This window comes from Hemibagrus wyckioides, linkage group LG24 (genome assembly GCF_019097595.1).
Source record: "Hemibagrus wyckioides isolate EC202008001 linkage group LG24, SWU_Hwy_1.0, whole genome shotgun sequence".
Taxonomy (NCBI): domain Eukaryota; kingdom Metazoa; phylum Chordata; class Actinopteri; order Siluriformes; family Bagridae; genus Hemibagrus; species Hemibagrus wyckioides.
Genome location: NC_080733.1, coordinates 5,201,216 through 5,228,719, shown reverse-complemented (window position 1 = coordinate 5,228,719; position 27,504 = coordinate 5,201,216). Strand labels below are relative to the sequence as shown.

Below are 27,504 nucleotides of genomic sequence, written 5' to 3'. Positions count from 1 at the left end.
GTTTTTCAGCGGTTGGGCTTGGCCTCTTAGTTCCAGAGAAAGGAATTCTTAATGCTTCAGCATACCAAGACATTTTGGACAATTTCGTGCTCCCAACTTTGTGGGAACAGATTGGGGATGACCCCTTCCTGTTCCACCTTTGGGATGAATTAGTGCGGAGACATGCACATAAACTTAATATGGAGTTGACCCGTCCTTTGCAGCTGTAACGGCTTTGACACTTCTGGGCAGGTTTTCCAGCAGGTTTAAGAGTGTGTTTATGGAAATTTTTGACCGTTCCTCTAGAAGTGCACTTGTTAGGTCAGACAACTGTTGTTGGACGAGATGGCCTGGCTCATAGTCTCCGCTCTAATTCATCAAACACTGATGTTGAGGAGGTAATGAGTGAGGAGGTCTGGAGTTCAGTTGGTGTTGCAGTTCATCTCAAAGGTGTTCAGTGGGGTTGAGTCAGAGTCAGGGCTCTTTGCTGGACAGTCTGCAACATGATGTTTTGGTAGAAAGTCATAGAATAAGTCTGTGCAGCATTTTGATGCTAATCGTTCGATGTTTATGTTTCACTTTAGAATTGAGAAAAAATGTAATAAGGTTAGTAGTGCAGTAGTGTATGCCTAGATTACATTTTTTTCTTTCTTTCTTAATTGTCCACCATTTGGCTTGAAATGTCTCTGATGTGACTATATTCTAAGCTGTTTGCTATGGTCAAGATACTAGTGTAGCACAATAGTATGAGACTCTATGTCTAATATTCTGTTCTAATCTAGCTTAAAGAGAACAGCCATGCTTTATATCTTCTCTAACCTGCTGAATTGACTGTGGCTGAAATGGTGGTTTTCCTTTTTGAGGGTGGAAGGGAGGGATAGTGGCAGCCTCTCTCTCTCTCTCTCTCTCTCTTTCTGTGTGTGTGTGTGTGTGTGTGTGTGTGTGCGTGCGCGCGCGCGCATCTATAATGCTGCTGCTCCCAGAGACCACCTCAATGCATCCGAGTAAAACGCGACAGCACATCTGATAAAAAACAACAACAAACAAACAAACAACACGTTATGGGCCAAGATGGTGGATTTAAAAGATTTAGCGTGTGCTAAGAAGTCGTCTAATTCCTGTCGGGTGAGCTTAAACCTGTTGTTTCTCTTATCTGTGCACGGCACGGTGTGTTATGGGGATGTAGACGCAGCATTTCAGCGTCTCCAGTCTTTAAAAGCGTGTTTCTCCTGCAGTAAGGAACAACACAAAGCTACTGCATAATGTATTTCAGTATTTCAGTGTTCCAGCTGATGTGCGATGGGGAAATTATTTTTTCGGCTATTATCTTTCGACATGTAGATTATGTTATTGTATTTGTCGGCATAAATTGTTTGAATATAAAAAAATTATTGCAGTATACATCACTATACTTTCGGAAAAACTATATTTGTCGACACATATTTTGACTTCATCATCAGGTTAATTAATGACTCCAGCTAATATTGTCTTTAATTACTCCAGCTAATATTTTCGCCAACTGTCAAACTGCTAATGTCCTCATCACGGCTTTATTATTCCACACAGGCACTAATTATTCACCTAATCATATCCAGAAGAGCAACTAGTTAGTTTTTTGGTGGTCCATCAGGCATATTAATGCATGACTTGGTTATGTTTCTGTGTCTTTTCCAGAGGAGGACAGATGTTCTCTGGCTGTGAAAGAGCTTGCCTTTCGGATGACAATTGTGACTTCAGGCACAGGTGTTTGCCAGGTGCTGTTCTTTATGACCCTGTTATCTTATTTGCGCTTCTTTCTGTTGTCACACAACAAGAACCACTATGGTGACAGACTTGATAGCCTGCTCGAATGCAGTGAGAGGTGGATATGACAATGCAATATAACTAAGTTGTTGACTGCAGTGGGGAATTTGGTTAGAATCGCAAGGACATGTTTGTGTATGTTTGTGTGTGTGTGTGTGTGTGTGAGAGAGAGAGAGAGACTGCCTTCACGTTTCAGTTTCTAAATCATCTATAAATGTCTATTTTGAACATGTTTAACCATCATGTCACAGGTTTCTGTTGTAATAGCTCATTTAACACCCCAAACCCCCTTGGCTTATTATCGAGCTATTCATTTTAGAGTATATTGATTAGTCACCACTGTGACTTACTCAATAATTACAGTGCAACTAAATAGAGCAATAGTTATAAGAGTCTGCAGAGTATGTTCTGTAAGTTTGCACCCAAGTTAATCTAGAGGCATTATATTTATTCGTTCTTACATTAAGCCATCCATCCATCCATCCATCCATCCATTCATTCATTCATTAATCCATCCATCCATCCATCCATCCATCCATCCATCCATTAATTCATTCCTGAGCGCTTTATGCTGGTTCAGGGTTGCATTGGATCCAGAGCCTACCTCCGGAAACACCAGGAACGAGGCAGGAATACACTTTGAAATGGAATGCCGGTCCAGTTCAGGGCACCATGCACACACAGAGAGACACACACACACACATTCACACACAAACATTCACACCCTCTCTCACAACTAGGAGCAATTTAGAGTAAGCAATCTAGCATGTATTTGAGATATGGGAGGAAACTGGACAACCCAGAGGAAACCCACTTGAATACAGGGACAACATGTGAAACTCCACACAGACAGTAGCCCAAGCTCAAGATCTGTGATGGAGCAACACTACCCACTACACTACAGCTTTTATTATTTTGTTATAACTCATTATTATTTAGTTATCATTAATTACCACAATAAATCATGTATTAATTAGTGAAATGAATAGAGACAGTAGCTGAGCTGAGTATTCAGGTGGGAAGTGGGAGATTGGCAGGTTTGAGCTTCAAAGAAGGAAAAAAAACATGGAGCCATTCATACGTGGCTTTTAACAATGGGTGTGTTCACTAAGCAACTTGGATATGGATTTAGGTCAATGTGACATTTAGGTGAGGTAATTTGTGTGTGTGATGAGTGATGTGTGTTGATGGCTCTAAAGCAAATACAAGCATATACAGTATAACACATTGAAATGTAAAAGAGTGCTGTGTTGCTTACAGCTGATGCTCTGAGCAGGCGTGTTTATATGGCATCAGGCACTGAAACTGGGATTGTTGAGCTCTTCCCAAGTTTCCGAGTAGGAGTCAAAGAGGGTGTTTTCATCGTTTCATCGAGTCCTCATGGGTCATGATTTTAACACACTAATGTTTTTAATAAAATTTTATTCTAGAGGCATTCAAATACAGTCCAGATTCTAAAGAAGAATTTATCCAGCAGTAGCTTATGAATAATTCTGTCACATTCCTTGGAAGAAAACAATGCCAATATTGCCAACATGTTGCACTTTACCTTGATCCATGCTCAAATCCTTGGTCCAAGCACTCAAACACTGGCTTTCAGACTCAATCGGTCTATTGCAAATATTATTAGCATATACGATAATGGCTTACATCTATTGTACCCAAATGACTCACCCCATTTTAATATAATTGCCTGATTTGCATTCAGGGAATATGTGTTCAAATTGAAAGCCTAATATCTGGTATGCTCTCGTTAGATGCTGCAGGTTCACAGCAAACCTACATTTGCATTAATTCAGAATTAATCGACGCTTTCAGTGCTGCTTAGATAAATGATGTTGTAGTGCTGGTTGTATTCTAATGGATTATTATCAGACGAGAAAGGAAAATGTCTTTTAGAAGAGCGTCTATACAGGCAGTGCTTATTGAAATGTAAAGTAACAAAAGAATATGTAGACAGTGACTCCAGGCTTTTGATGCTTTTACTATGCTGCTATGCTCCTTCACTAGAGTTCTCTCTCTCTCTTTTTACCCCCTCCTGGCTCTGCCAAACAGGATTACATTATTTAAATTTAATCTGCAGTTGTTATGCTCCTTAGCCACTGAATCATGCAGAGCTCTATATGGCTCAGAAGCTTTGTTAGGGTTTTTTGCCCCCGTCATGCTGTAAATGTAATATTAACAACAGCTTGAGGATATTCCTGTGACTCTCAATGTGTCTTCAAAATCTATATATTTAAAAGGTTTCTCTTGATGATTATATAAGCATGTGTTGTAAGAGAAAGCTGAGCTACGAGGCTTATATCAGTGTATGTGATATCTACACAGAGCCGACCACATTTCCGTTTCCACCAAACAAGGCGTCAGTAACTGTGACAGCCGTGACAGCTCAGGCTGTCTGAGGACCAGACCATGGGCTCTAGAGGAGTGGAGAGGCGCAAACCGGCCACCCCGGCCCAGACCCCAGAGGGCAACGTGGTGATGAGCTTCAGCTTCGAGAGCTATCAGCTAGAGGAAGAGGACTGCCAAGGCAAAGACATTCCTGACAAAGGGGTGCTGGCTCTCTCTGAGCCTGGTAAGAGGCTCCCTTATATAACTGCTCTCCTGCCTGGAGATTGATATCACTCAGGGCACAAAACCACAGTCGCTGCAAATTGGATAAATTGTGTTATGTGTTTGGATACAAACGGCATGTTCCAGGCCTGAGGTCAAACTTCAGAGAAGGTTATATCACCTGCTGTGTAATAGCAGGAGCTAACCTTGTTAGCTTAGATAAGACACTGACTAGAAAGCTGCATTAAGTAAATCATTGGTGTGAGAGTGCTCGCGTTGGTGTGAAAGGGATACTCTGCAACTGTCGTGCTTTAAAGTCACTGAATATGCATTCCAGAGGGTTTCATGTCTCTGTATACATAGATAGACACTTGGCAAGTCTTTATGCGTGCCATATAATACATAACCTACATGCATATAGACAGCTATATATGTTTTACCAAACAGGGAATTGTAGAAGGTATGCTATTAAATATTCCACTTCCTTTTCCCAGTGGGAAGGCAAAATAAGTGACCTGGTGTAAGTCGCATCATCTCAGTAACATAAATGTTCCATAACAGTAAAGAAAAGAGAGATTGAAATATTAACAATGCTCAAAGATTACATTATGCATCACGCATAAACAAAAGCTGACTCTACGATGCTGAGAGGTTCATACAGCATCCGAATGCATCACACGTGCATGCCTATGTGTCTTTTATTATTTCTGTTGGTTTATCTTCAGTGTTAGAGGAACCGATTCCGGATGATCGCTATCATGGAATTTATTTTGCTATGCTGCTGGCTGGAGTTGGCTTCCTGTTACCTTACAATAGCTTCATCACAGACGTGGACTACCTCCATCATAAATTCAAAGGTACAGCTTTGATTTTATGTATAGCTCATTATTATATCCCTTAAATGTATTCCGGCGGGTGTAAGAACGCTGAATGGCTTTTGAAATGTCATTAGACTGATTGTCACTGTGATTCGCTCCCCATTGTTCAGTGCAGAAAGACCTCTGATAAGATACGTGATTAGTGGTGGGATTTGAGGTCGTGACTTTATGGCTTTTGTGCTTTCCAGGGACATCCATTGTGTTCGACATGAGCCTGACATATATTCTCGTGGCTCTCGTTGCGGTGGTACTGAACAATGTCCTGGTGGAGATGCTCAGCCTGCACACCAGGATTACTGTGGGTAAGTCTGTTTACGCACACACACACACACACACACACACACACACACACTCACACACACACAAAGCTGGGAGGAGGCGGTGTATTGACCTGAAAGAATGCTGGCGCTACGTGAGGAGGGATGAGGGAGGAGGGGCTTTCATCTTCTCATCTCACTCCACCAGCCATGTCAGTCCTCAGCACTAACATCCACAGACTTCTGCTGAACCAGCGCTGGGTGAAGAGCAGGGGAGAGGTGTAGCATATAAAAGAGTCGATTCATTTAAAAAAAAAAAAACAACGCCTCGCATTTCCATGAGAAAGTGTGCCTCTTTTTCCGTGAAACATCGTTATTATTATATAAGCAGTGTCACATTCACATTTCTATATATGTGTCTCTTACTCATTCCCCTATAAGCTACACCTATTACACATTTCATATGTAACTCAGCTTCTGCTTCCAGGCGCCACATTAAGATGCAGTTGTTTCTGGATGGAGACAGTGTTATTATGCTTGTATGTGTGAAGGATCACCAAAGCAGCGCATAGACCCTAGAGTGAGAAAAGAATACAAGGCATCAGACATCTTCCTTAATAACATACATTAATGTTTCTTTTGCATTGTGTAAAGCTGCAGGCATCATGGAATTAAAAAAAATCTTTTCGCTGGAGATATCAGGAACAAAATATGATCCAGAGACCCGTAGTTACTGTATATTTATACACTGATCAGGCATAATATAATGAGCAGTGAGAGGTGACGTGAATGACACTGATGATCTCCTCATCATGGCACCTGTTAGTGGGTGGGATATATTAGGCAGCAAGTCAACATTTTGTCCTCAAAGTTGATGTTAGAAGCAGGAAAAATGGGCAAGTGTAAGGATTTGAGTGAGTTTGATAAAGAGCCAAATTGTGACAGACGACTGGATCAGAGCCTCTCCAATACTGCAGCTCTTGTGGGGTGTTCCCGGTCTGCAGTGGTCAGTATCTATCAAAAGTGGTCCTAGGAAGGAACAGTGGTGAACCGGCGACAGGGTCATGGCCGGCCAAGGCTCACTGATGCATGTGGGGAGAGAAGGCTGGACCGTGTGGTCTGATCCAACAGATGAGCTACTGTTGCTAACAGTTAATGCTGGTTCTTATAGAAAGGTGTCAGAATACACAGTGTATCACAGTTTGTTGAGTATGGGGTTGCACAGCCACAGACCAGTCAGGGCACCCATACTGACCCCAGATATTCAACTGACTAATGCATAGGGGGGAAAAACAACAGTAGATGAGATGCACATTGCACAGGATTTATAGTATATGTTGAATTGCTGATATGACTGAATCTAACAATAAATCATGAAGCTTTTTTTAAGATTTAAGCAACTCATTTAAAGCAATAAATCCTAGCTTTACACATCTCAGTAGTTGTGTACACAATTACTGCTAAACCTCTCAAGCATGCCAGATTTGATGTTTCTCCAGGCTACCATTTTGACTCCTCAAGCTAACAATAGCAGGCTATGTGGATGCACACAACATAGGATAACTGACTGTCAGAACTGAGAAAGTAAATTCTTGGCACATTTTATAAACGCTGATGTAAAAAAGAGAGAAATCTGGAAGAGAATAAAAGAAAAGCTTTACAACGCCATCCAACCTCGTGAGATGTCTGCATCATATTATCGGTTCTACTGAAAGCCAATCGATGGACTGGTCAGTAGCGATGAAAAGGATTTTGTAATTGATCCTTTTATTAGAAAATGCATTAAATGACTGCAGTCTAATTCAAATTCCAATTTTATTTGTCACATACACAACAATACACAGTACGACATGGCCGCAATAAAAATAGGATCAATAAGTCAATATATAATATACTAAGAATTGAATATTATTAAAATGACAATAGAATCAACTATACAGGTGGGAAAGGGAAGAAAGTATATATAAAATAAATAAATATGGAGCTATGAATGCAGATTAGTGGTAGAACAGTATGACTGTGGTGGGTAAAGTGCAGATGTGCTGATGTGTGCAACAGACGTAGAGCAATACATGCTGGACCAGAGGTGCGTGAGAGGTAGTGTGTGTTGATCAGACGAGTCCAGAAAAAGTCCAGGTTCTACTTATTATCCTAGTTGAGGGTCTGAACGGCCTTGGGGAAGAATGGCCTGAGCTGTCTGACTCATTTTCTTTATCTTCATCATTTCTGTAGTCACTATTTTTAAACTGATCTTCTCGGTTGCTAGCCAAAAGGTTATTCTAACATACTGAGAGACGGGAATTAGATTTATTCAGCAGTACATACATTTCTTCTGTACTATCTATCTATCTATCTATCTATCTATCTATCTATCTATCTATCTATCTATCTATCTATCTATCTATCTATCTATCTATCTATCTATCCATCCATCCATCCATCCATCCATCTATCTATCTGTCTATCTCACTTTTTCTCTGTTTATCTATATAACTCTCTCCTTCTTTCTCTATCTATCTATCTATCTATCTATCTATCTATCTATCTATCTATCTATCTATCTATCTATCTATCTATCTATCCATCCATCCATCCATCCATCCATCCATCCATCCATCTATCTATCTGTCTCACTTTTTCTCTGTTTATCTATATAACTCTCTCCTTCTTTCTCTATCTATCTATCTATCTATCTATCTATCTATCTATCTATCTATCTATCTATCTATCTATCTATCTATCTGTCTGTCTGTCTGTCTGTCTGTCTGTCTGTCTGTCTGTCTGTCTACCTATCTCTTTCTCTATTTATCTATATAACTCTCTCCTTATTTCTCTATCTATCTATCTATCTATCTATCTATCTATCTATCTATCTATCTGTCTGTCTGTCTGTCTGTCTGTCTGTCTGTCTGTCTACCTATCTTTTTCTCTATTTATCTATATAACTCTCTCTCTCTCTCTCTTTCTCTCTCTCTCTCTCTCTCTCTCTCTCTCTCTCTCTCTCTCTCTACATATATATATATATCTATCTGTGATATAAATGCTGCTGCTACTAGGTCATACTATATATAGTGAGTGAGTAACCTTATTGTACACCACATTTGCCTAAAGGCTGAATTCAGTCTTATATTCTGTTCATACCACAGCAGCCTCCCATTTGGATTCCCTTGCTCTATAAGTCATTGCATTACACCCACATAACAGCATATCGGCCAGGACCGTTATCACATACAAAACAAATGTTCTGGCAGGTTTTCACAAATGCTGTCGATGCAGTTTTCTGGAAAACTTAAAATCTTATTTTGTTTCAGAGCAGTTAAATTAGGAGAAATATTAAAAAAGTGTTCCATCAAATCCCTGAACTGTAGTGCGCAGTGAACAGAGTGCTGGTTATTTCTCATGTGCAGGGAGTCTGGACCAGCTGCATGTAATGTAGCATGATTGATCAGAGACAGCTGAGTTCAGGACATTTCTCTTTATGCACCAGAGCCGTCTTCATGGTGTACTTCCTTCCAACAAAACACCATGTTTATTTTAATAGGTGCTGATGAATAGTAACACCTTTTCCTACTACTCACAGTGTGATGTTATATTTATTGCATTTTTAATTGAGGCTTCATTTTCAGTTTACTTACATCTCTGACACTTTTAGGAATATGTTACATTACATGTTTCTACAATATTGTTCTCAGTTGCTTTTTAAGCTATTAGCTGGGTATGACTGTGTGTTCTACTAATAATTTGCTAATACCAATGATTAAATTCCTGTTTTCCTGTGGCATAATTAAAGCCAAAGCATTTTTTTGACTGCCATTAAGCTTTTCTCTAGCACCTCAAAGCATAATTTTCACCTTTAACCACTAAAATTAAACACGTTTTGCTTTGCAGTAACCGTGAAAATATTCCACAGAAAAAACTGAAGCACTCTAACCTCATACTGAATGTGACTTTGACTGACAGGAACATTCAGGTAGTTACAGCAAACGATCGTTCTGCCATATGGCATATTACAGTGAAAGGAAAGTTTAACTGAAGATGAAAATATATTATAAAAAATGAACAGAAAATGCAGTCTAAACAAATTTAGAGCTGAAAAATAGTCATTAGGGTTATTAGGTATGAAAGTAACTAGTTTTGTTGTAATTCTTTTTGCCTTTTTTCTTGAAAGATTTAAGATGGCTTTAACAAATAGGTTTCAGAAAGAAATTAGAATAAAAAAGGTAGCATAAAGGCTTTACTGGTGCAGCTCTGAAAACCTTGTGCAGAATGTTGTCAGGTTTCAACAAAATTCCCACCTTAACTCAAACGAACAAAAAAAAAACAGATGTGTGTCACATGGGGGATAAGTCAACTGTGATAACATCAACAACATTATAATTAACAATTCCTAATTAAAATCATACACCGATCAGGAATAACATTATGATCACTGACAGGTGAAGTGAGTAACACTGAGTATCTCCTCATCATGGCACCTGTTAGTGGGTGGGATATATTGAACATTTTGTCCTCAAAGTTGATGTTAGAAGCAGGAAAAATTTTGACGTTTGACGAAGGGCCAAATTGTGATGGCTAGACCACTGGATCAGAGCATCTCCAAAACTGCAGCTCTTGTGGGGTGTTCCCAGTCTGCAGTGGTCAGTATCTATCAAAAGTGGTCCAAGAAAGGAACAGTGGTGAACCAGAGACAGGGTCATGGGCAGTCAAGGCTCATTGATGCACGTCGGGAGTGAAGGCTGGCCCGTGTGAGCCGATCCAACAGACGATCTACTGTTGCTCAAATTGCTGAAGAAGTTAATGCTGGTTCTGATAGAAAGGGGTCAGAATACACAGTGCATGACGGGTCAGGGCTGTTTTGGCAGCAAAAGGAGGACCAACACAATATTAGGCAGGTGGTCATAATGTTATGCCTGATCAGTGTACAATGTTAATTAATTATCCCAGACAAAACGTTTATCACGCATGGTTTTGTAAATAGAAGACAAATCATATATAATTATTTCTAGACTAATCTGATAATGCCTTTAACCCATTAAACCAGGAGCTGTCACTGAGTCCAGACTTAATGCTGGTTCTGATAGAAAGGTGTCAGAATACACAGTGCATGACAGTTTGTTGTGTATGTGGCTGCATAGCATACATATGGTGAGTATCTCTGCAGGGATAGCCAACAAAATAATCATTTAATCCACTTAAAAAATAGTGTAAAATTTGTAATTTATTTTTCTGTATGAAGATCAAAAGAAAATCGTCTCTGAAAATCATACAGGGTTTATAATGAAATGCTGAGAGTTTGTCCCAGATATATAGGAGATTCTGAAGATTAGTGGATCTGCCTAGAATATAACAAACCTAAAAAATGAATTAAATCTGGTATATGATGACTATAGTTGTAGCATAACCATAGCCTAAATAAGAATTTATTGACTTGGGAAAGACTTTTAAAAATAATGATGATGTTTATTCAGTCAAATTAGATTTGAAGCTTGCCACAGAGTTTCACGGGGTATCTGGTTCAGGAGCTGAATGAAATGTGCTGCAAATTGCTAATTGTTGTTATAATTTGAGAATGAAAAAAAGTCTTCTTTTTCTAGCAGCACAGATTTTTAGTGGTTTCCAGTGTTTCCAGCACATAGTGAAAAAACCCTTCCTGAATAGACCACGCCCACTTCGGTTTACATCCGAATAAGAAAAGCGGCTATGTGTCGAGTATACGTAAAGTATATGCTTGGAGACTGGATGCAAGTGTTTCGAAAAAACGCAACAAAAATTAGAAAAGCCAAAATATTAGAGATCTGATTGAAAACTCTGAAATGAGCAAAGAGCAGGGTCAAACAGGCACAGGTCAATCAGGCTAGAAGAGGTTTAACACAACAGGCTAGGGAAGGTCAGAGTCAAGATCAGGGAACAAACAAATCCAAAAATCAGTAGCAATAGGCAGCCTCTATAAATGTCACAACGTCACAGATGGACAAGAACAGAAAATATACTTGAGAAAGTGTGAAAGATGCTTATAAAGAGCGCTAAACCAAACATACATAATGAAACACAGGTGAAAACCTTTAGACAGATGTTGATTGTAAGCGTGGAGTGCAGCTGGATGCTGGGAGTCTGTGGTGCTCATGTTCAAGGGCCACAGTGAAGCAGAGTTTGTGACGTGTTGCAATATTTTGAGCACTCAATAAATATAGATTTATTGCTACACACTTAGTCTTTAGCGCACAGTAACAGTGACGTGTGCATTAGCAGTACACAGGGATGTCATTTCAAACACAGCCACTACTTGGGGAAAGAAGCCATAACTTTGGATCTTTGTCATTAATTAATCATTAATCTCACACACACTCAACTATGTGAACCGAACTGAACTGTACCGAACTCAAACACACACTCAAACACTCAATCAATATATTTCCATGTCTGTAGCACCACCCATATTGAAACTAGGAACATGCTGTCTTAGCACTCCAGTTGCCTATTTTGCACACCACATTTCAACACCAATTGCTGCTATTACACAAGTGTATACAGTATATGTTTACAAGAACCCTCTTTGTTTACAATTCTCTTATCTTTTGCATAATGTACTCTATATTAAACAGAATGTATACTGTTTGGTGCTATTTTGTGTATTTTGTGTATCTGTCCTGTAGTGTTTTGTATTGTCTGTTTGCCCTGTATTTTGTCTTGTAGTGTTTACACTATGTTTGCACAAGATGCACTTTATGTGGCATATATTACTTTAAGTTTTTAGCTCTGTGTTCTTTTGTGTAGCTCTACACTGATCAGCCATAACATTATGACCACTAAGCCATCAAGGCATAGACTCCACTAGATCCCTGCTGTGGTATTTGGCACTAAGAAATTAGCAGTAGATCCTTTCAATCCTGTAAGTTAAGAGGTGGGGCCTCCATGGATTGGACTTGAGCACGTCCCACATGCTCGATTGGATTGAGATCTGGGGAATTTGGAGGCCAAATCAACTCGTTGTTGTGCTCATCAAACCATTCCTGAAACATTTTTGCTTTGTGGCACGGTGCATTATCCTGCTGAAAGAGGCCACAGCTATCAGGGAATACCGTTTCCATGCACAGTCTGCAACAATGCTTAGGTAGTTGGTATGTGTCAAAGTAACATCCACATGGATGGCAGGACCCTAGGTTTCCCAGCGAACATTGCCCAAAGCATGACACTACCTCCGCCAGCTTGCCTTCTTCCCATAGTGCATCCTGGTGTCACCCGGCCATCCACATGATGTAAAAGAAAACATGATTCTTCAGACCAGGCCACCTTCTTCCATTGCTCAATGTTATGCCTGATCAGTGTATGTTGTTTTATATAGCACCAGGGTCCTGGAGAAACGTTGTCTCATTCCACTGTGTACTGCATCAGCTATATGTGGTTGAAATGACAATAAAAGCTACTTGACTTGACTTAAATTATTTTCCAGAAAGGATGAAAAGATTCAGTTTGCTAGCTTCTTGTTCTTAAAAAAATCACATTCAGTAAATCTAGGACATTTTAAAGATATACAGTCAGTCCTAATAGATGCTGTAAAATCTTTATATTGTAAGAATAAAGTGAAATAAATGTCATTTCTTCCAGGTTACCTCTTTGCGCTCGGGCCGCTGCTTTTTGTCAGCATATTTGATGTGTGGCTGGAGAAGTTTACCACCAACCAGGCGTACGCCCTCAACCTAATATCTGTGGGTGTTGTGGCATTTGGATGCACAGGTACTGATTACACTTTAGAGGGAGCAGATGTGGCGTAAAGACAGCACCATCTTATTCAGTTCACCTTTCCTGAAGGTGTTTGATGTACTGTATCTGTACTGTAATTATGCTGCTAGTCTGATTGTTTGTCTGATTTGTCTACAGTGCAGCAGTCCAGTTTCTATGGTTACATGGGAATGCTTCCAAAACGCTACACACAAGGAGTAATGACTGGAGAAAGTAAGATAATCCAGTATGATTGATGTCGGGAATAAATGCGCCGTTGTAGGAAAGTGGCTGAAGAGGATTATTGTTTTTTCTATCACAGCACATCCCAAAGTGTATTATTTCTTTTGTACCGTCCCCCACAGAGTTCTTTTTAATGATTGTTGTGGCCTAAAATGCTTGATTTTACTGCTGCTTTTTTTCTCTTTCTAAATTTCCAATACAACTTGCAAAGAAATTTGTGCCTTTTCTTTGAGGAAAAACTATTTGAATTGGTGAAATTGCAAGCACAGGATTCTTCTTTTAAACTCCGACATATGAAATGACTTTCTAAGATAGCTGTGGTCATGTTTCACGCGTGAATAGAAGAAAGCTTTCGCTGAATGGTCTTCAATTTGCAGAAAATCTGCAGTAATTTTGAAAAACGTCAAGCTCCTCTGAATATCACAGGCATCTTTGCAAAATTGCAAAATCCTAGAGGAACTGACTTGCACTACAGCGATTTGCTAACACTTGCAATTATTCATTTTTTTTTTTAATGATAAAACACTTGATTTTCAGCCATTTTTAGTTACAGTTAATGTTGTGAAACATCCACAGGACAATTAAGGTCCTGTTACCTTTTATTCTATAACAGTTTTAAACAGTCTTCTCCTCACCAGCCTTCTCTTTATTCTCTCACTTAAAGTTTCTAAGGCACAAAAGGCCTCTTTTTATATTACAAAGAAACTAGAAAGCTCAAAACATCTCCAATGTATCTGTATAACAAGCAGACACCCTGAAAATGTGCCCATGATTGTTAAATAAACGCCTTCATACAGATAGTTTATATTTTATTTGTTAAAGAACAGCATGTTTTGCTTATCTCTTTATAATTAGTCTACACATTGTTAGATAAAACTTTCTAAACAGGTTGTTAGTAGGGTGTGAATGAAGTGTTGCTTCGGACATGATAAAATATCAATATAAACCTCATTATTGAATTATGGCTAAATTACTAGTACACGTTCAGCTGAGATATTTAAAGCATTGCTGTTGCATACGTCTCAGACCCAGTATACCGTGTATACGTGCTTTCTTTCTCAGGTACTGCAGGCGTGATCATTTCACTCAGTCGGATCTTCACCAAGCTGCTGATTAAAGACGAGAGGAAAAACACCATCATCTTCTTCCTCATCTCCATCAGCATGGAGCTGATGTGTTTCATTTTGCATCTGCTGGTGCGCAGGACACGATTCGTGCGCTACTACACCAGCCTGGCACGTCAAGGCTTGAGCCACCCCAAAGACCGAACACACCACGGCAACCAGTACCACGTCCACCATGACGTCATAACAGAGGACGTGAGATTCGTAAGTGCGCAGTTATAGGCATCGTTAAGCTGAGGGAAGCTTTGGAGGGCAGGATGTATCTGGGAAAAGCTTTTATTTGTTTTTCTGTGTCTTTGAAAGGAAAGTTTGTTAAACATGTTTATTAGTTTGAGCATCTAGACTCTAGACTGGAGCTTGGTATGGTTTAAAGTGGCTTTGAATTATGCTTTCTTATTCACGGATGACTTGTTAATCGTATGTCTTTTTTTGTATTGTATGGCATGTACATTTTTACTGACACAGTTTTATCTGTGATACGTGTTTTTATGTGGATTTTGTTGTCGTATTGTTGTCAGGATCCAGTTTAGGATCCAGTTGAGATGCGAGTGCAGGGTTTTTAATGTATGAAGTGCAAAAAAAACAACTAAATCTATGAACCATGAAACTAAACAGAGAGCATTTAGCTTATGAGACATGGAAACACAGGACTTTATATCATGATGAAAATGAGGCAGAGATGCAGGCGATTAGGATATGTGACACACTAGGGCTGATGGGAAATGTAGTTCAGCGTGCCCTGGGAGCTACTATGAGAGTTACATCATAGCAGTATAGTATAGACATTGTGTCTTTCAAAGCCTTTATTCTTTGTGCTCTGTGTTCATAAAATAAATCAGCAGAATGTAGAAATCCATATATAAATAATAGCTGCATTATAATATCGCATAATGTTGCTGCTTTTAAAAACGTAGGTCGTTACAACTACAGTATTTGTTAATACTGGGACTCAGGGACCATGCTTTAGTGTCTACAAGATAAACAATGAACTACTTTAACTTTTATTCTGCTTAAAAAAATCAGTGAATGTGTGCAGCATTAAGCGATGTATATTATCTATTGTCCAATAATCAGCAAACAAACAAGTCTGGGCTTCCAACAAGTATGTTTACCTCATTTCACTTATTTATTGCTTAGAAATCAGTTTGAGATTCAAACATATTGTAATGTTATTATAGCATAATGTCTGTTTTTTTTTAGCTTTCATCAAATGAAATGGGCCATGAAAGGAAAATCCCTTTAGACTTAACCAGATGGGTGTTTTCTTGAAAGTCGTTCGGTTCTTCCTGCCGTTTGTTCAGGTCCATTGGCTTGATTGTGGTGAATGTTGCTCTATAGCAGAGAGAGAGAGAGAGAGAGAGAGAGAGAGAGAGTGAAAGAGTGATTTACTGTTAGATGCTGTTTTTTCACATTTGCATAAGCATTTCAGCACAACATCGTCGTTTCTGTAGCTGACAGACAGAATACTAATAACTGTGTTTGTTATGCCCGATATGTGCTCATATTTGGGCGGAGAGCTTTTTGGATGAATAAAGGCTTAGTAAAATCCACTCACACAAAAACAAACACGAGGTTTCCATTTCTTCTAGAGACGAGGAAGAAACATGACAAGAACAATGTACTATTCTACAGAAAATGAAATATATATATATATATATATTCACAAAAACGGGAAAAAATAGCATATTATATATATATATATATATATATATATATATATATATATATATATATATATATATATATATATAATATGCTATTTTTTCCCGTTTTTGTGAATAAGACTTTAGCCATACTCCAACGCCCATTTCAATTTCAACAAATTAAAGAGAGTGGCTTTATTGGCGTAGCCTTGCACTTAATCAAGTAATGGTCCTCTTCACTGGCCCCTGCAGAGCTGCTAACTCGTCTCAGGGAAATGCATAACAGCCGGATCCACTATATCCTCTAGCACGGTGAAGCGTGTCTGATCTGTGCTCTCATTGGTATCAGCAGTTCTTTCATTGCCTTTTTCTAACGTTTGTGTTTTACAGTATTTAAAATGGTGCAGAATTAATACCTTAGTAAAAAAAAAAATCCAGGCTTCCCCTCCCTATTGCTATTTCTGCATAGCTGCAATGGCTTACAGTAAACATCAGACTAACGTCATCTCTCTCTGATGTCAAGGACAATGGTGCAGTGGGTGTTTCTCCTGCTGAAGATGGCAGTGCAGAACCAGACTACAGTGGCAGCAGCACATATGTGAGATTTGATGTGCCTAAGATGAAGATAAAAAGGAGCTGGCCAGGCATCAAGGGTAAGATCATAACAAGGAACTCTAGCACAATAATCATAGGTTTTTTTTTTGTGGTCTACAGTTTATATGAAGTATATAAAATGCACCATTAATAAGCACAAACTGCGTAATAAACACACACATTAATTTGTCTATTTAAGAACAACAAATAGCTCTTTACAAAAAAACAGATTAGCTGCAGAGTATTAGTTACTTGCTATTAATAGATCCCTTTTTTAAATTATGGTATCAATTTTAAAGCTCTGAATATCATTCAGCACGCATTCAGTGTTGACATCATGCCAGCTACCAAGTCTGCTCTCTGCAAGCTTTAATTTACTGACGCAAAACATCTTCAGCCAGATGTTCTTCTATTCATATATAACTGTGTTAGGTCTATCAACATCACCCACTTTATTAACAGAAAATACATTATATGGCCAAAGGTATGAGGATATCTGATGATTACACCCTTATGTGGTTATTCCCCAAAATCTGCAACAAATGTGGAAGCACACAATTGTATAGAATATCTTTGCATGCTGTAGCTTTACAATTTTCTCTCAGACCTTGATCCAGCATGACAATGCCCCTGTGCACAAAGCACAGAGCTCCATGAAGACATGGTTTGAGCCTTGACTCTGACTCAACCCCACTGAACATCTTTGGGATGAACTGGAACACCGAAGACCTCCTCACTCTTACAACACCAGTGTCTGATCTCACTAAGGCCCTTGTTGCTGAATGATCACTAATCCCCACAGCCACAGTCTAACATCTAGTGGAAAACCTTCACAGAAGAGAAGAGAGGAGATTATTATAACAGGAACTAAACCACATATATCAGATGTCTGTATACTTTTGTCTGTATAGTGAATGTCAGTGGCGTCTGATATTGTTAGAGTTCCAGTGTTTCAGTATCTAACCTGTACATCTCTAGTAATGGATTGCTTGTTATAGACAAGCATCCAGTCAAATTATGATCTATTTTTAGACTAGATTAATTCACAATAAAATGGATTTATAATAAAAACTTTCCAGAGCTTTGTTACATTTAGTTTACCTGCTGCTTTTCAGATATGATCCTGCATCGGTATGTGGTTGCTCGTGTGATTTGGCCCTACATGTTGTCTATTGCTGTCACCTACTTCATCACACTGTGCCTGTTTCCCGGCCTGGAGTCTGAGATCCGCAACGCCACACTGGGAGAATGGCTCCCCATCCTCATCATGGCCATCTTCAACATGTCCGACTTTGTTGGCAAAGTGAGCTCCTGAAAAAAAAGAAGAAAATTGTTGAATAATACGCCTCATTTTCAAATTTGTTCTTAATCATGATTATTCAATTCAAGTAGTTTAGATGAGGCACATTATGTACTTGCACAGGAAATGAGTGTTTACTGAACTGTGCTTGTGTGTAGATCTTGGCCGCTTTGCCTTATGAGTGGAACGGGGTGCGCCTGCTGTTTTTCTCCTGCATAAGGGTGGTCTTTATCCCTCTCTTCATCATGTGTGTGTATCCTGTGCCAAAGCCTACACTCTGTCACCCGGCATGGCCTTGTGTCTTCTCCCTCCTTATGGGAATCACCAATGGTTACTTCGGTAGCGTACCCATGATTCAGGCTGCTGGAAAAGTGCCACCTGAGCAGAGGGAGCTAGCAGGTAAATCTGATGCTTTTAAATAATTGTGTATGCTAATGGTTCCTGTAAAGACTATACACCCAAGCTAGCATTATATAAATTAGAGCAGAGCAGAGCAGTGCAGTGGTGCAGTGCTGCTCTCTAACAACTCCAGGAACTTATAACTCAGTGGCTTGGGTGACAAAATAAAGGGAAAGAAACTAGATAAAACAGCTTTAGTAGTTTGACCAGTGATATGTTTAATAGATATTAACAAATAATAATAAGATATTCAACTGATGTTTTCATGATGATAGTAGCAAATTAATCTGGGTTGAAATCTGGGGGTCTGTGAAAGCCGTAGTATATGATGTTGAATATTTTCATTCTCATTACACCATTCAGTAAGCCCTCGAGTCCTGCGAATGTGGCGGAGTCATACTGGAAGAGCTCACTCACATCTGAATAGAAATGTTTACTTAGAGGATAAATGTGATCCGTCTGAATGACCTTGTTTTGTTTAAAGTGACCCTTCGCTCTAAGGGGACAATTAACCTAAATACTTGTGCCAACAAAATAGCATACAGCATAACAGAACAGACTTTTGACAATGCTTCGCATTTATGGGTTTATTTTTTTAAAAATATTGTAGCATATGTATTACCAAGAAATTATACTTTTGGGACCTACATACATTCGAGTGCAAAATTTGCACACCCCTAAGACAAACTAAAGACATTTATTTTCCATTTATTTTACCATGAATTAGAATCATTATTTCTTTCATCATAATATGTAGATATTAATCATTAAAACTCCCCAAATATCAGATAAAAGTTTGTATCCCCCTATAATAATAGTATGATATTAATCGGGTTTAATAATCTGTATGCTTACCCTTTGCTTTAATAACTGCCTCCAATCTCTTTTGTACCCACTGAAGAACTCTCGATTCCTCTCGGACGTAACATTCAGTCTGATATTCCTCCTGACATCTCTGCTCTAACTTAGATTGTTTGGCCGATTTTTTGTTCAATCTTCTTGATGGATCTGTTAAAGCTCTGCCAGATATCATCTTCGAATCTGCTCTGGAGACTGAAAGACCTTTGGCAAAACTTTGATTTCTTTCTTTTGATATTTTTTCCCCCACAGTTTCTCTCAGATTTTTGTCTTTTTGTGGATAAATTGTAAAATAGATATTAATGACACCAATAGAGACGCAGTGGTGGATTCAAACCTTTGCGCTCATATCTATAGCTCTGTCTGTATCTACACCGAGTTCAAAAAGCATTCAGGCCTCTTCACTTTTTGCCCACTTGATATAGATTTTTGTTTAAAAAAAAAAAAAAAAAAGTGAAATACACTAGATGGCCAAAAGTTTTTGGACACCTGATTAATGTTGTAGGATTACAGTTCCCTTTCACTGGAACTAAGAAAACTAAACATGTTCCATCATGACAGTGCACCTGAGCACAAAGAGAGCTCCATGAAGACATGGTTCACCAACATTGGTGTAGAAAAACTTAAGAGTCCTGACCTAAACCCCACTGAACACCTTTGGACTGAAATTCTCGAAGGTGAAGCAATAAAAACCCAACGGCCAAACTAATGAAGCTTCAGGGGTTCTCTGCAGAGATCTTCCCTGAAAGAAAGACAATCAGCTCAAATTATCTTGATCATCAGGTCCTGCTGAAGCACCTGAGTAAAAGCCATATGACAGGCACTTATTGGACTTTGAAAGCATGAGGAATTTAAAAAAATGAAAAAACTAACTTTTAACATTTAGGCTGACCTTTAAGGTTCATCTTTATAATATCTGGTGAAAACAAGGTGCTGCTCGTCAGCTGGCACACACCATCACTGCAGTGAAGCATGATTATGGTAGCATCATGCTATGCAGGTATTTCTCAGCAGCAGGGACTGGTCAGAACTGACAGAAGGACAAATGCAGCCAAATACAGAGAGGTTTTTAATGGGTGAAGGTTCACCTTTTAGCACAAAGACCTGACATATACAATAAAATGTCTCTGGATTACGTCTCTAAATGTCCCTGAGCGGCCCAGCCGAAGCACAAAACATCTCTGAAGTCACTGCGGCATGCTATGAAATGATTTTTACAACTCTGTTATAAAATAGAGTTAAATGGAATAGAATAGAATAGTAAGAACATAATAAAAAATAAAATGGAATTTAAAAATAAAATAAAATAAAATTAAAGGAATTAATGGTCTAGAACATAGAAACATAAATAAAATAAAAAATACAGCAGGTGAATAAAATATATTGACTGATAATATGAATATGAATATATTATGAATAAAGCACATACTGTGTGTGTGTAATATATGTGCAGATGAGTGCATGACATCTTGAGAAGCTATTGGCACTAACAGGAAGGAATAGCTATAATATTTCATTACCACAGCTGAAACGTGTGGTGCAATAGCAGTAATGTGGCTGTGGTTGGGTTCCGTCCTCGCTTCAGGTGTGATGTGGTGTAGAGTTTGATTTTATTCAGAATACATGATCACATCATTCAGACTGTAGAAAACAAATCGTGTTAATGTAACAGTGTAATCACGAGGATCCGATGTACACGTCTGAATTAAGTAAATTTGGTAAACTGTTTTTCAGTGCACTTATCTAAATGAGATTAGTTTTTAAATCAATTTGTGAACTTGTTTTCCTTTTGTCTTTATGGGGAAAAAAGTAAAAGTGATCCATTTTAATTAAATAATATATTGGTCTCTATAACAATAAAGTGTGTTAAAGTGAAGAGGTCTGAATATTTTCCAAACACACACACACACACAACTACACACACACACACACACTCTCTCTCTCTCTCTCTCTCTGTCTATATCTATATCTCTAAAACCCTGCTTACTCTTTTTTCCAGGAAAAAAGAGTCTCTCTCTCTCTCTCTCTCTCTCTCTCTCTCTCTCTCTTTCTATCTATCTATATCTATATCTATATCTATATCTATATCTATATCTCTAAAACCCTGCTTACTCTTTTTTTCCAGGAAAAAAGAGTCTCTCTCTCTCTCTCTCTCTCTCTCTCTCTCTTTCTATCTATCTATATCTATATCTATATCTATATCTATATCTCTAAAACCCTGTTTACTCTTTTTTCCAGGAAAAAAGAGTCTCTCTCTCTCTCTCTCTCTCTCTCTCTTTCTATCTATCTATATCTATATCTATATCTATATCTCTAAAACGGTGCTTAAAAGAGGCTTTCTCTCTCTCTCTCTTTCTCTCTCTCTCTCTCTCTCTCTCTCTCTCTCTCTCTTTCTATCTATATCTATATCTATATCTCTAAAACCCTGCTTACTCTTTTTTCCAGGAAAAAAGAGGCTTTCTCTCTCTCTCTCTCTCTCTCTCTCTCTCTCTTTCTATCTATATCTATATCTCTAAAACCCTGCTTACTCTTTTTTCCAGGAAACACCATGACTGTATCCTACATGGCTGGACTGATGCTGGGATCAGTAGTTGCCTATGCTGCCTACCGTTTCACTGTCCCAGGCTCGGGCTTCCACTCCGAAACCGGTTTGAACTTCACCCAGGGGTACTAAGAAGCCCTGCAGCACATTTTCACCAATCTGATTAAATTCTCTTACCAAATTCCACAAGTAGCAAATCAAAAACTCTGTTTACTTTGTCCCAGCTGTACTGCGGTGCACTTCTGAATGTAGTAACGTAGGTAAAATTCCTGCCAACACTAAAGACCTGTATCTATGCTTGATTGTGTTGTTTATTTATGTTATATAAAGGTATAAGTCTAGCTTCAGAAGGAGGGAGTTGTGTGGCTCATGTCCTGTGGTGAATTCTGCCTTGATGTTCTCCTCTTGCCTTCTCTTGGTGATTTGTTGGATAAAGGTGAAAACCCCAAATCTTTAAACAAATCTTAAAAATCTGTATCGTCTTTAATTGTGTAATGAATGTCGGACCTCTTTTGCTAAAGCAACTGAATGTGAACCTCGACGAATAAAAGCTTTTTTGTACATTTTATTGATTTCATTCATGGTTCTGGATCGAAATTGAATGCCTTTTCATATGAATGCAGTTGTAAAAATGTATTACATTTACTGTACACATACACCGAGCAGGCACAACACTGATTATCTCCTCATCATGGCACCTGTTAGTGGGTGGGATATATTAGGCAGCAAGTGAACATTTTGTCCTCAAAGTTGATGTGATAGAAGCAGGAAAAATGGACAAGTGTAAGGATTTGAGCGAGTTTGATGAAGGGCCAAATTGTGATGGCTAGACCTCTGGATCAGAGCATCTCCAAAACTGCAGCTCTTGTGGGGTGTTTCCGGTCTGCAGTGGTCAGTATCTATCAAAAGTGGTCCAAGGAAGGAACAGTGGTGAACCGGCGACAGGGTCATGGGTGGCCAAGGCTCACTGATGCACGTGGGGAGCAAAGACTGGCCTGTGTGATCCGATCCAACAGACGAGCTACTGTTGCTCAAATTGCTGAAGAAGTTAATGCTGGTTCTGATAGAAAGGTGTCAGAATACACAGTGCATGACGGGTCAGGGCTGTTTTGGCAGCAAAAGTTGGACCAACACAATATTAGGCAGGTAGTCATAATGTTATGCCTGATCAGTGTACAATGTTAATTAATTATCCCAAACAAAACGTTTATTACGCATGGTTTTGTAAATAGAAAACAAATCATATATAATTATTTCTAGACTAATCTGATAATGCCTTTAACCCATTAAACCAGGAGCTGTCACTGAGTCCAGACTTAATACTTCACCCCAACGCTTCCTATTAATTACTAATAATTTACACTGTAGTTATTGAATAAAATACTGCAAGATGAATGAGCCAGGTTCCTAATGGGTTAAATAATATTTATGTCACACAATAGTCCATCTAATCTTTAAAAAAAAAAAAAAAATCTACTTAATAAAATTTACATGTACAATCTGTACTATACACTGAATTTTGACTCTGATGCGGAATACCGTTTTCTGGCCAGAAGATGGCGCTGTTGCACAACATTTCTGCTGCGACTCTGAACTTCACACTTAATTAAACATAAGCAGTTTTTATTATATTGAATTTTTAAGCTTAGAACATCAGGACCAGCTCTTTTCGCTTGGTTCCTCCGCAATTACTTGTGCAAACAATCGGGTCACACTACATAAATCTGCTTTGTTCCTCATAATGAGATACCTGAATAATGTATGCATGTGGAGTGTGTGGGAACACTGCAGCACTCAGACATCCATCCAGAAGCAATCAGAGTCTTTCAGCCTGGAAGTCTCCTTCACATGTTTGCTCATTTTGATAAGTATGCGATAGTCAAACAGCAGCCTGAACAATTTGTGCTGATGTGAGATCATTTCTAACAGTCTAGTGCTTGTCTTTTGAATTGTTTCAGCTAAGCATTACTGCATGTATAGTGTATTTGTAGTACCCCATAGCAGTGTGTGTGTGTGTGTGTGTGTGTGTGTGCTCCTCACTATTATAGCACCGGGACCAGGGACCACATAACCTGTTGTTTAATTATGGCTCTCATAATTATTTCAGTACAGTAACAGAGGTGTAGATAAATGCTCATGAATATTCACCCTATTGATAGAATAACTCTTTTTACCAGTACACTGAAAATTCCAGTGAATGGAAATCAAATTATGGGGCATTTTAAATAAATATAAGCAAATGAGTGATGTTCTGGCTTTGAGTCTGATATAAAATGAGTCAGGACTCACTGGCTTGCAGTGTGAGACGTGTGTTTTTCCCTCTGTTGGATAACCTTACACAGAATTTTAGTGGGTGAAGGTAACGCCTTCAAATTTTAGATACTTATGAACACACACTTGGGGCATCACAGAGAGCAGGAATGAGTTTGATATCAACATTTGCTTTGAAGATAGAAATATATTTGTGCAAAAAAAAAAAAAAAAACCCAAATCAATTTTGGGTTGTTGTTGTTTTTAGAACTTTTCTATGAATATATAGTGCTCATAGTAGGCTAGATAAATACGGAAATATTTATGAAACACTACAAATTCCTAAAGCTCTGAGTGTCTACTTTCATATGAGCCTCATATTAAACAACACTATGGAGTGGGACATGACAAAGACACTCAATGCACAACATGGACACAACAAAACAGAAAGAAATTCCATATTTTGGCTTCTGGTAAAAAAAGAGTTAAGGCATAAAATATACTGGTGGCTCTGAATATCAATAGACAGGAGCTTATAAAATAGGCATTGTGCTAAGAGGATTAATATGCATATTGAAAATGTTCATTAATACTTACTTTTGAAGTGGTGAGCAAAAGTTTTCTCTTTTCTGTGAAATGTCCCTGACACGGCACATATTGCAGTTTCAGCACAAAGTCACAGTCCAGCAGTTCAATGGTTTGATTGACAGTTCATCACGGCCCTGGAAAAAAAATAAGATTGTATTCTTCGTTCATGTAGCATGTGTTAAAAACGATGTCGTCTTTCTCAGCGAACGATGTAGGAATATAGAACTGCTAGTGGCAGCAATAAACAGAGAGCAATAGTAATTTGTTTCCTATTCCCCGTGTAGTGTATTACATGGAACAGGAAATAGCTTCTGCAACATTATAGTGATCTATACAGTCAGCTCCAGAATTACTGCCACTTTTCATGAAACTTTAATATATAACACATGCAGCGGGTGATAGAATGAGTTCAATGTTAGATTTTAAACATACGCAGATGCTCTCTGTTTTATTTTAGCAGAGTGTCTTATCATATTGTTTTAAAACGTTGCCTCAACTCTAATCCTAATTAATGCTTGGTGATGCCTCGCCTATACGGAATAAGTCTCTTGAATGAGTATCTTCCTGTAATGTCTAATAAAGCCGGAGACACTTGTAGAGGCTCTTGATTTTAACAAACTATTCATTTAAAGCAACTTATAGACAATCAATAATTGGCAAAGCCTCCACTGGATTACAGCACTGAGACGCTTATTGTTATATCTATCAGATTTGAAGTGACTCGAAGACATGCCTTCGTGCAGAACTTCTTTTATATTCTCAAGGTTGTACATCTCTTTTCCATTCAGACCGCATGTGTTAGGCACAAAACAGCACTGAATCATCAATGACCTGCTACATTTTACATAAGGTTTCAGCTGCCTTTCCCTGACTGCACTAACTATTGACTAGATTTGATTTGTGGGTTGTGTTCAGGAAGGTTTCCATACAGCCTGTGCTGAAAGTGGCATCCATCCATACACTGCAACACCCATTCACACACTACAGACAATTTAGACATGCCAAACATCCTTCAACACATGTTTTTGGACTGGGGAGGAAACTGGTGAACTGGTGAAGCATGGGGTGAACATACACACAGGGAAGATGGAGGTGTGAGGCAAACATTCAAGCTGCTAAGCAAGTGGGAGTTCGGTGGTTATGACATTGGGCTGCTGATCATGAGGACCCCAGGAGCACCAAACTGCTTCTGCTGAGCAAGACCTTTAACCGTCAGCTGTATAAAGATAAGGGTGTCTGACAAATTCTGTGTGTAAGTCTTTCACAAATGTGAAACCTAACAGTTAAATCTGAAACGTGACAAACTCTAAGACCATATAATTTGAGTTTGCTTATGCTAATGACTTTTGTAAGAGGAAAAGTAAAATGTATCTCTCTAAAATGGCGCCAGTAATCATGTAAAATGATACACGTAACCTCCTGGTAGCTCTGAGATGAGAACGTCAGAAGAATTTCAAGTCACCGGTAACAGAGACCCACAGCGCTCAGAGATTTAACACAGGTCTGTCCTTAATTTAACTAATTTATTCTGTGATATTTTTTTCCCCTATGAAGCTTGAAGATTGGCACTCATCCTGATTCTTAATAGTGGTGTGAAATCATTTTTGAGCTCACTCTCGACACAGCTGGAGGGCAGTGCCTGGCACATTAAACTATATTTCCTTACTTTTAACATGGAGAATATTACATGTAGTGTGTTCATTTCTAATACACAGTTATTATGACGTGACGTTGGTTCTGTAATGGAACAGCCCCAGTTACCCGACCCAACCCAACCCGAGCCGAGCCGAACGATTCGGGATAAGTGTCTGGGAAGTTTTGCAAAGAGTATGGCAGAGGATTTGTGAAAAGTTTTACAAATCAGTAAAGAAAGTGTGTGTATGTGTGTGAAAGTTACAGAAGTCTCACTGATGCATATAGTATTTATTTTTAGCTACTGTCATAAATGGACAGATTTTCTTTTTAACCTCAAATTTTTTTGAGACTCTGTAATGTATATTTCTGAGTTGTCTATTTTATTCTACTCTCAAACTCGGTTAGTTTCAGTAACCGCTTGATCCTGCTCAAGGGTGCAGTGGATTTTGGTAACAATGGCTGTAAGGCAGGAGAGCTCACCTCACTCCTCTCACTCCTTCACACATTTTAGATAAGATAAGATAAGATAAGATAAGATAAGATAAGATAAGATAAGATAAGATAAGATAAGATAAGATAAGATAAGATAAGATTTTATTAATCCTGAAGGAAATAATTTTTCCAGAGACTGCTTTAGATTACAAGAGAAATAAATATAAATGAAATATTCTATATTTACAAAATGGATACAAAACTACAAAAAAAGGTGCTAGGGTACGAAAACCACAGTGCAAATAATATGATATCGCACATGGAATTTAGTATATAGTTGGAAGGAAACCAAAGAACCCAGAGTAAACCCAACCAAACATGAGGAGAACATGCAAAACACCACAAAGACACCAACTTCAGCTCAAAATCCAACCCAAAACACTCGAGCTGAGAGACTTAGGGTGTTTTCATGCCTGTAGATCTGCTCTTTGCTCCTAAACATTGACTTAAACTGTTACAATTTGACTGGATTTCTCTCTTTCGGCTCAGTTCGCTTTCAAACAGCAAGCAAAATGTTTTTATACAAGTCACATGTCCTGAAACTACACCTGTTTATATTCCAGGGATCTTCTCATAGCTCTCATCCATCACGATGGATAGTCATCAGCTCTGAGATCTTATTGTGGCTTTCTGTCTAGCTGTTGTTA

The 27,504-nt window shown here is 38.6% G+C and overlaps 1 protein-coding gene across 2 annotated transcripts; it reads left to right on the top strand.

Annotated features, from left to right (window-relative positions):
• The first annotated feature begins 918 nt into the window (after positions 1–918).
• Positions 919–22,460, top strand: slc29a4a (solute carrier family 29 member 4a). Of its 2 annotated transcripts, none has more exons than XM_058377245.1 (12): positions 919–1,104; positions 1,654–1,722; positions 4,111–4,357; positions 5,061–5,192; positions 5,402–5,515; positions 13,076–13,204; positions 13,349–13,423; positions 14,495–14,760; positions 16,723–16,852; positions 17,909–18,096; positions 18,252–18,492; positions 21,891–22,460. In XM_058377245.1, the coding sequence occupies exons 3-12, from the start codon at positions 4,195–4,197 to the stop codon at positions 22,022–22,024; spliced, it is 1,572 nt and encodes a 523-aa protein (XP_058233228.1). In that variant the 5' UTR covers positions 919–1,104; positions 1,654–1,722; positions 4,111–4,194; the 3' UTR covers positions 22,025–22,460. The 2 variants fall into 2 exon arrangements, with proteins under 2 accessions (XP_058233228.1, XP_058233227.1); XM_058377244.1 differs by having other exon boundaries at positions 1,654–1,733.
• The last annotated feature ends 5,044 nt before the right edge of the window (positions 22,461–27,504 follow it).

Excerpts from the sequence above, each read along its gene's own strand:
- slc29a4a (XM_058377245.1), top strand. The coding sequence starts at position 4,195 with ATGGGCTCTAGAGGAGTGGAGAGGCGCAAACCGGCCACCCCGGCCCAG. Across the intron at positions 4,358-5,060 it reads GCTGGCTCTCTCTGAGCCTG|TGTTAGAGGAACCGATTCCG; the intron begins GTAAGAGGCTCC and ends GTTTATCTTCAG. Across the intron at positions 13,205-13,348 it reads TGTGGCATTTGGATGCACAG|TGCAGCAGTCCAGTTTCTAT; the intron begins GTACTGATTACA and ends ATTTGTCTACAG.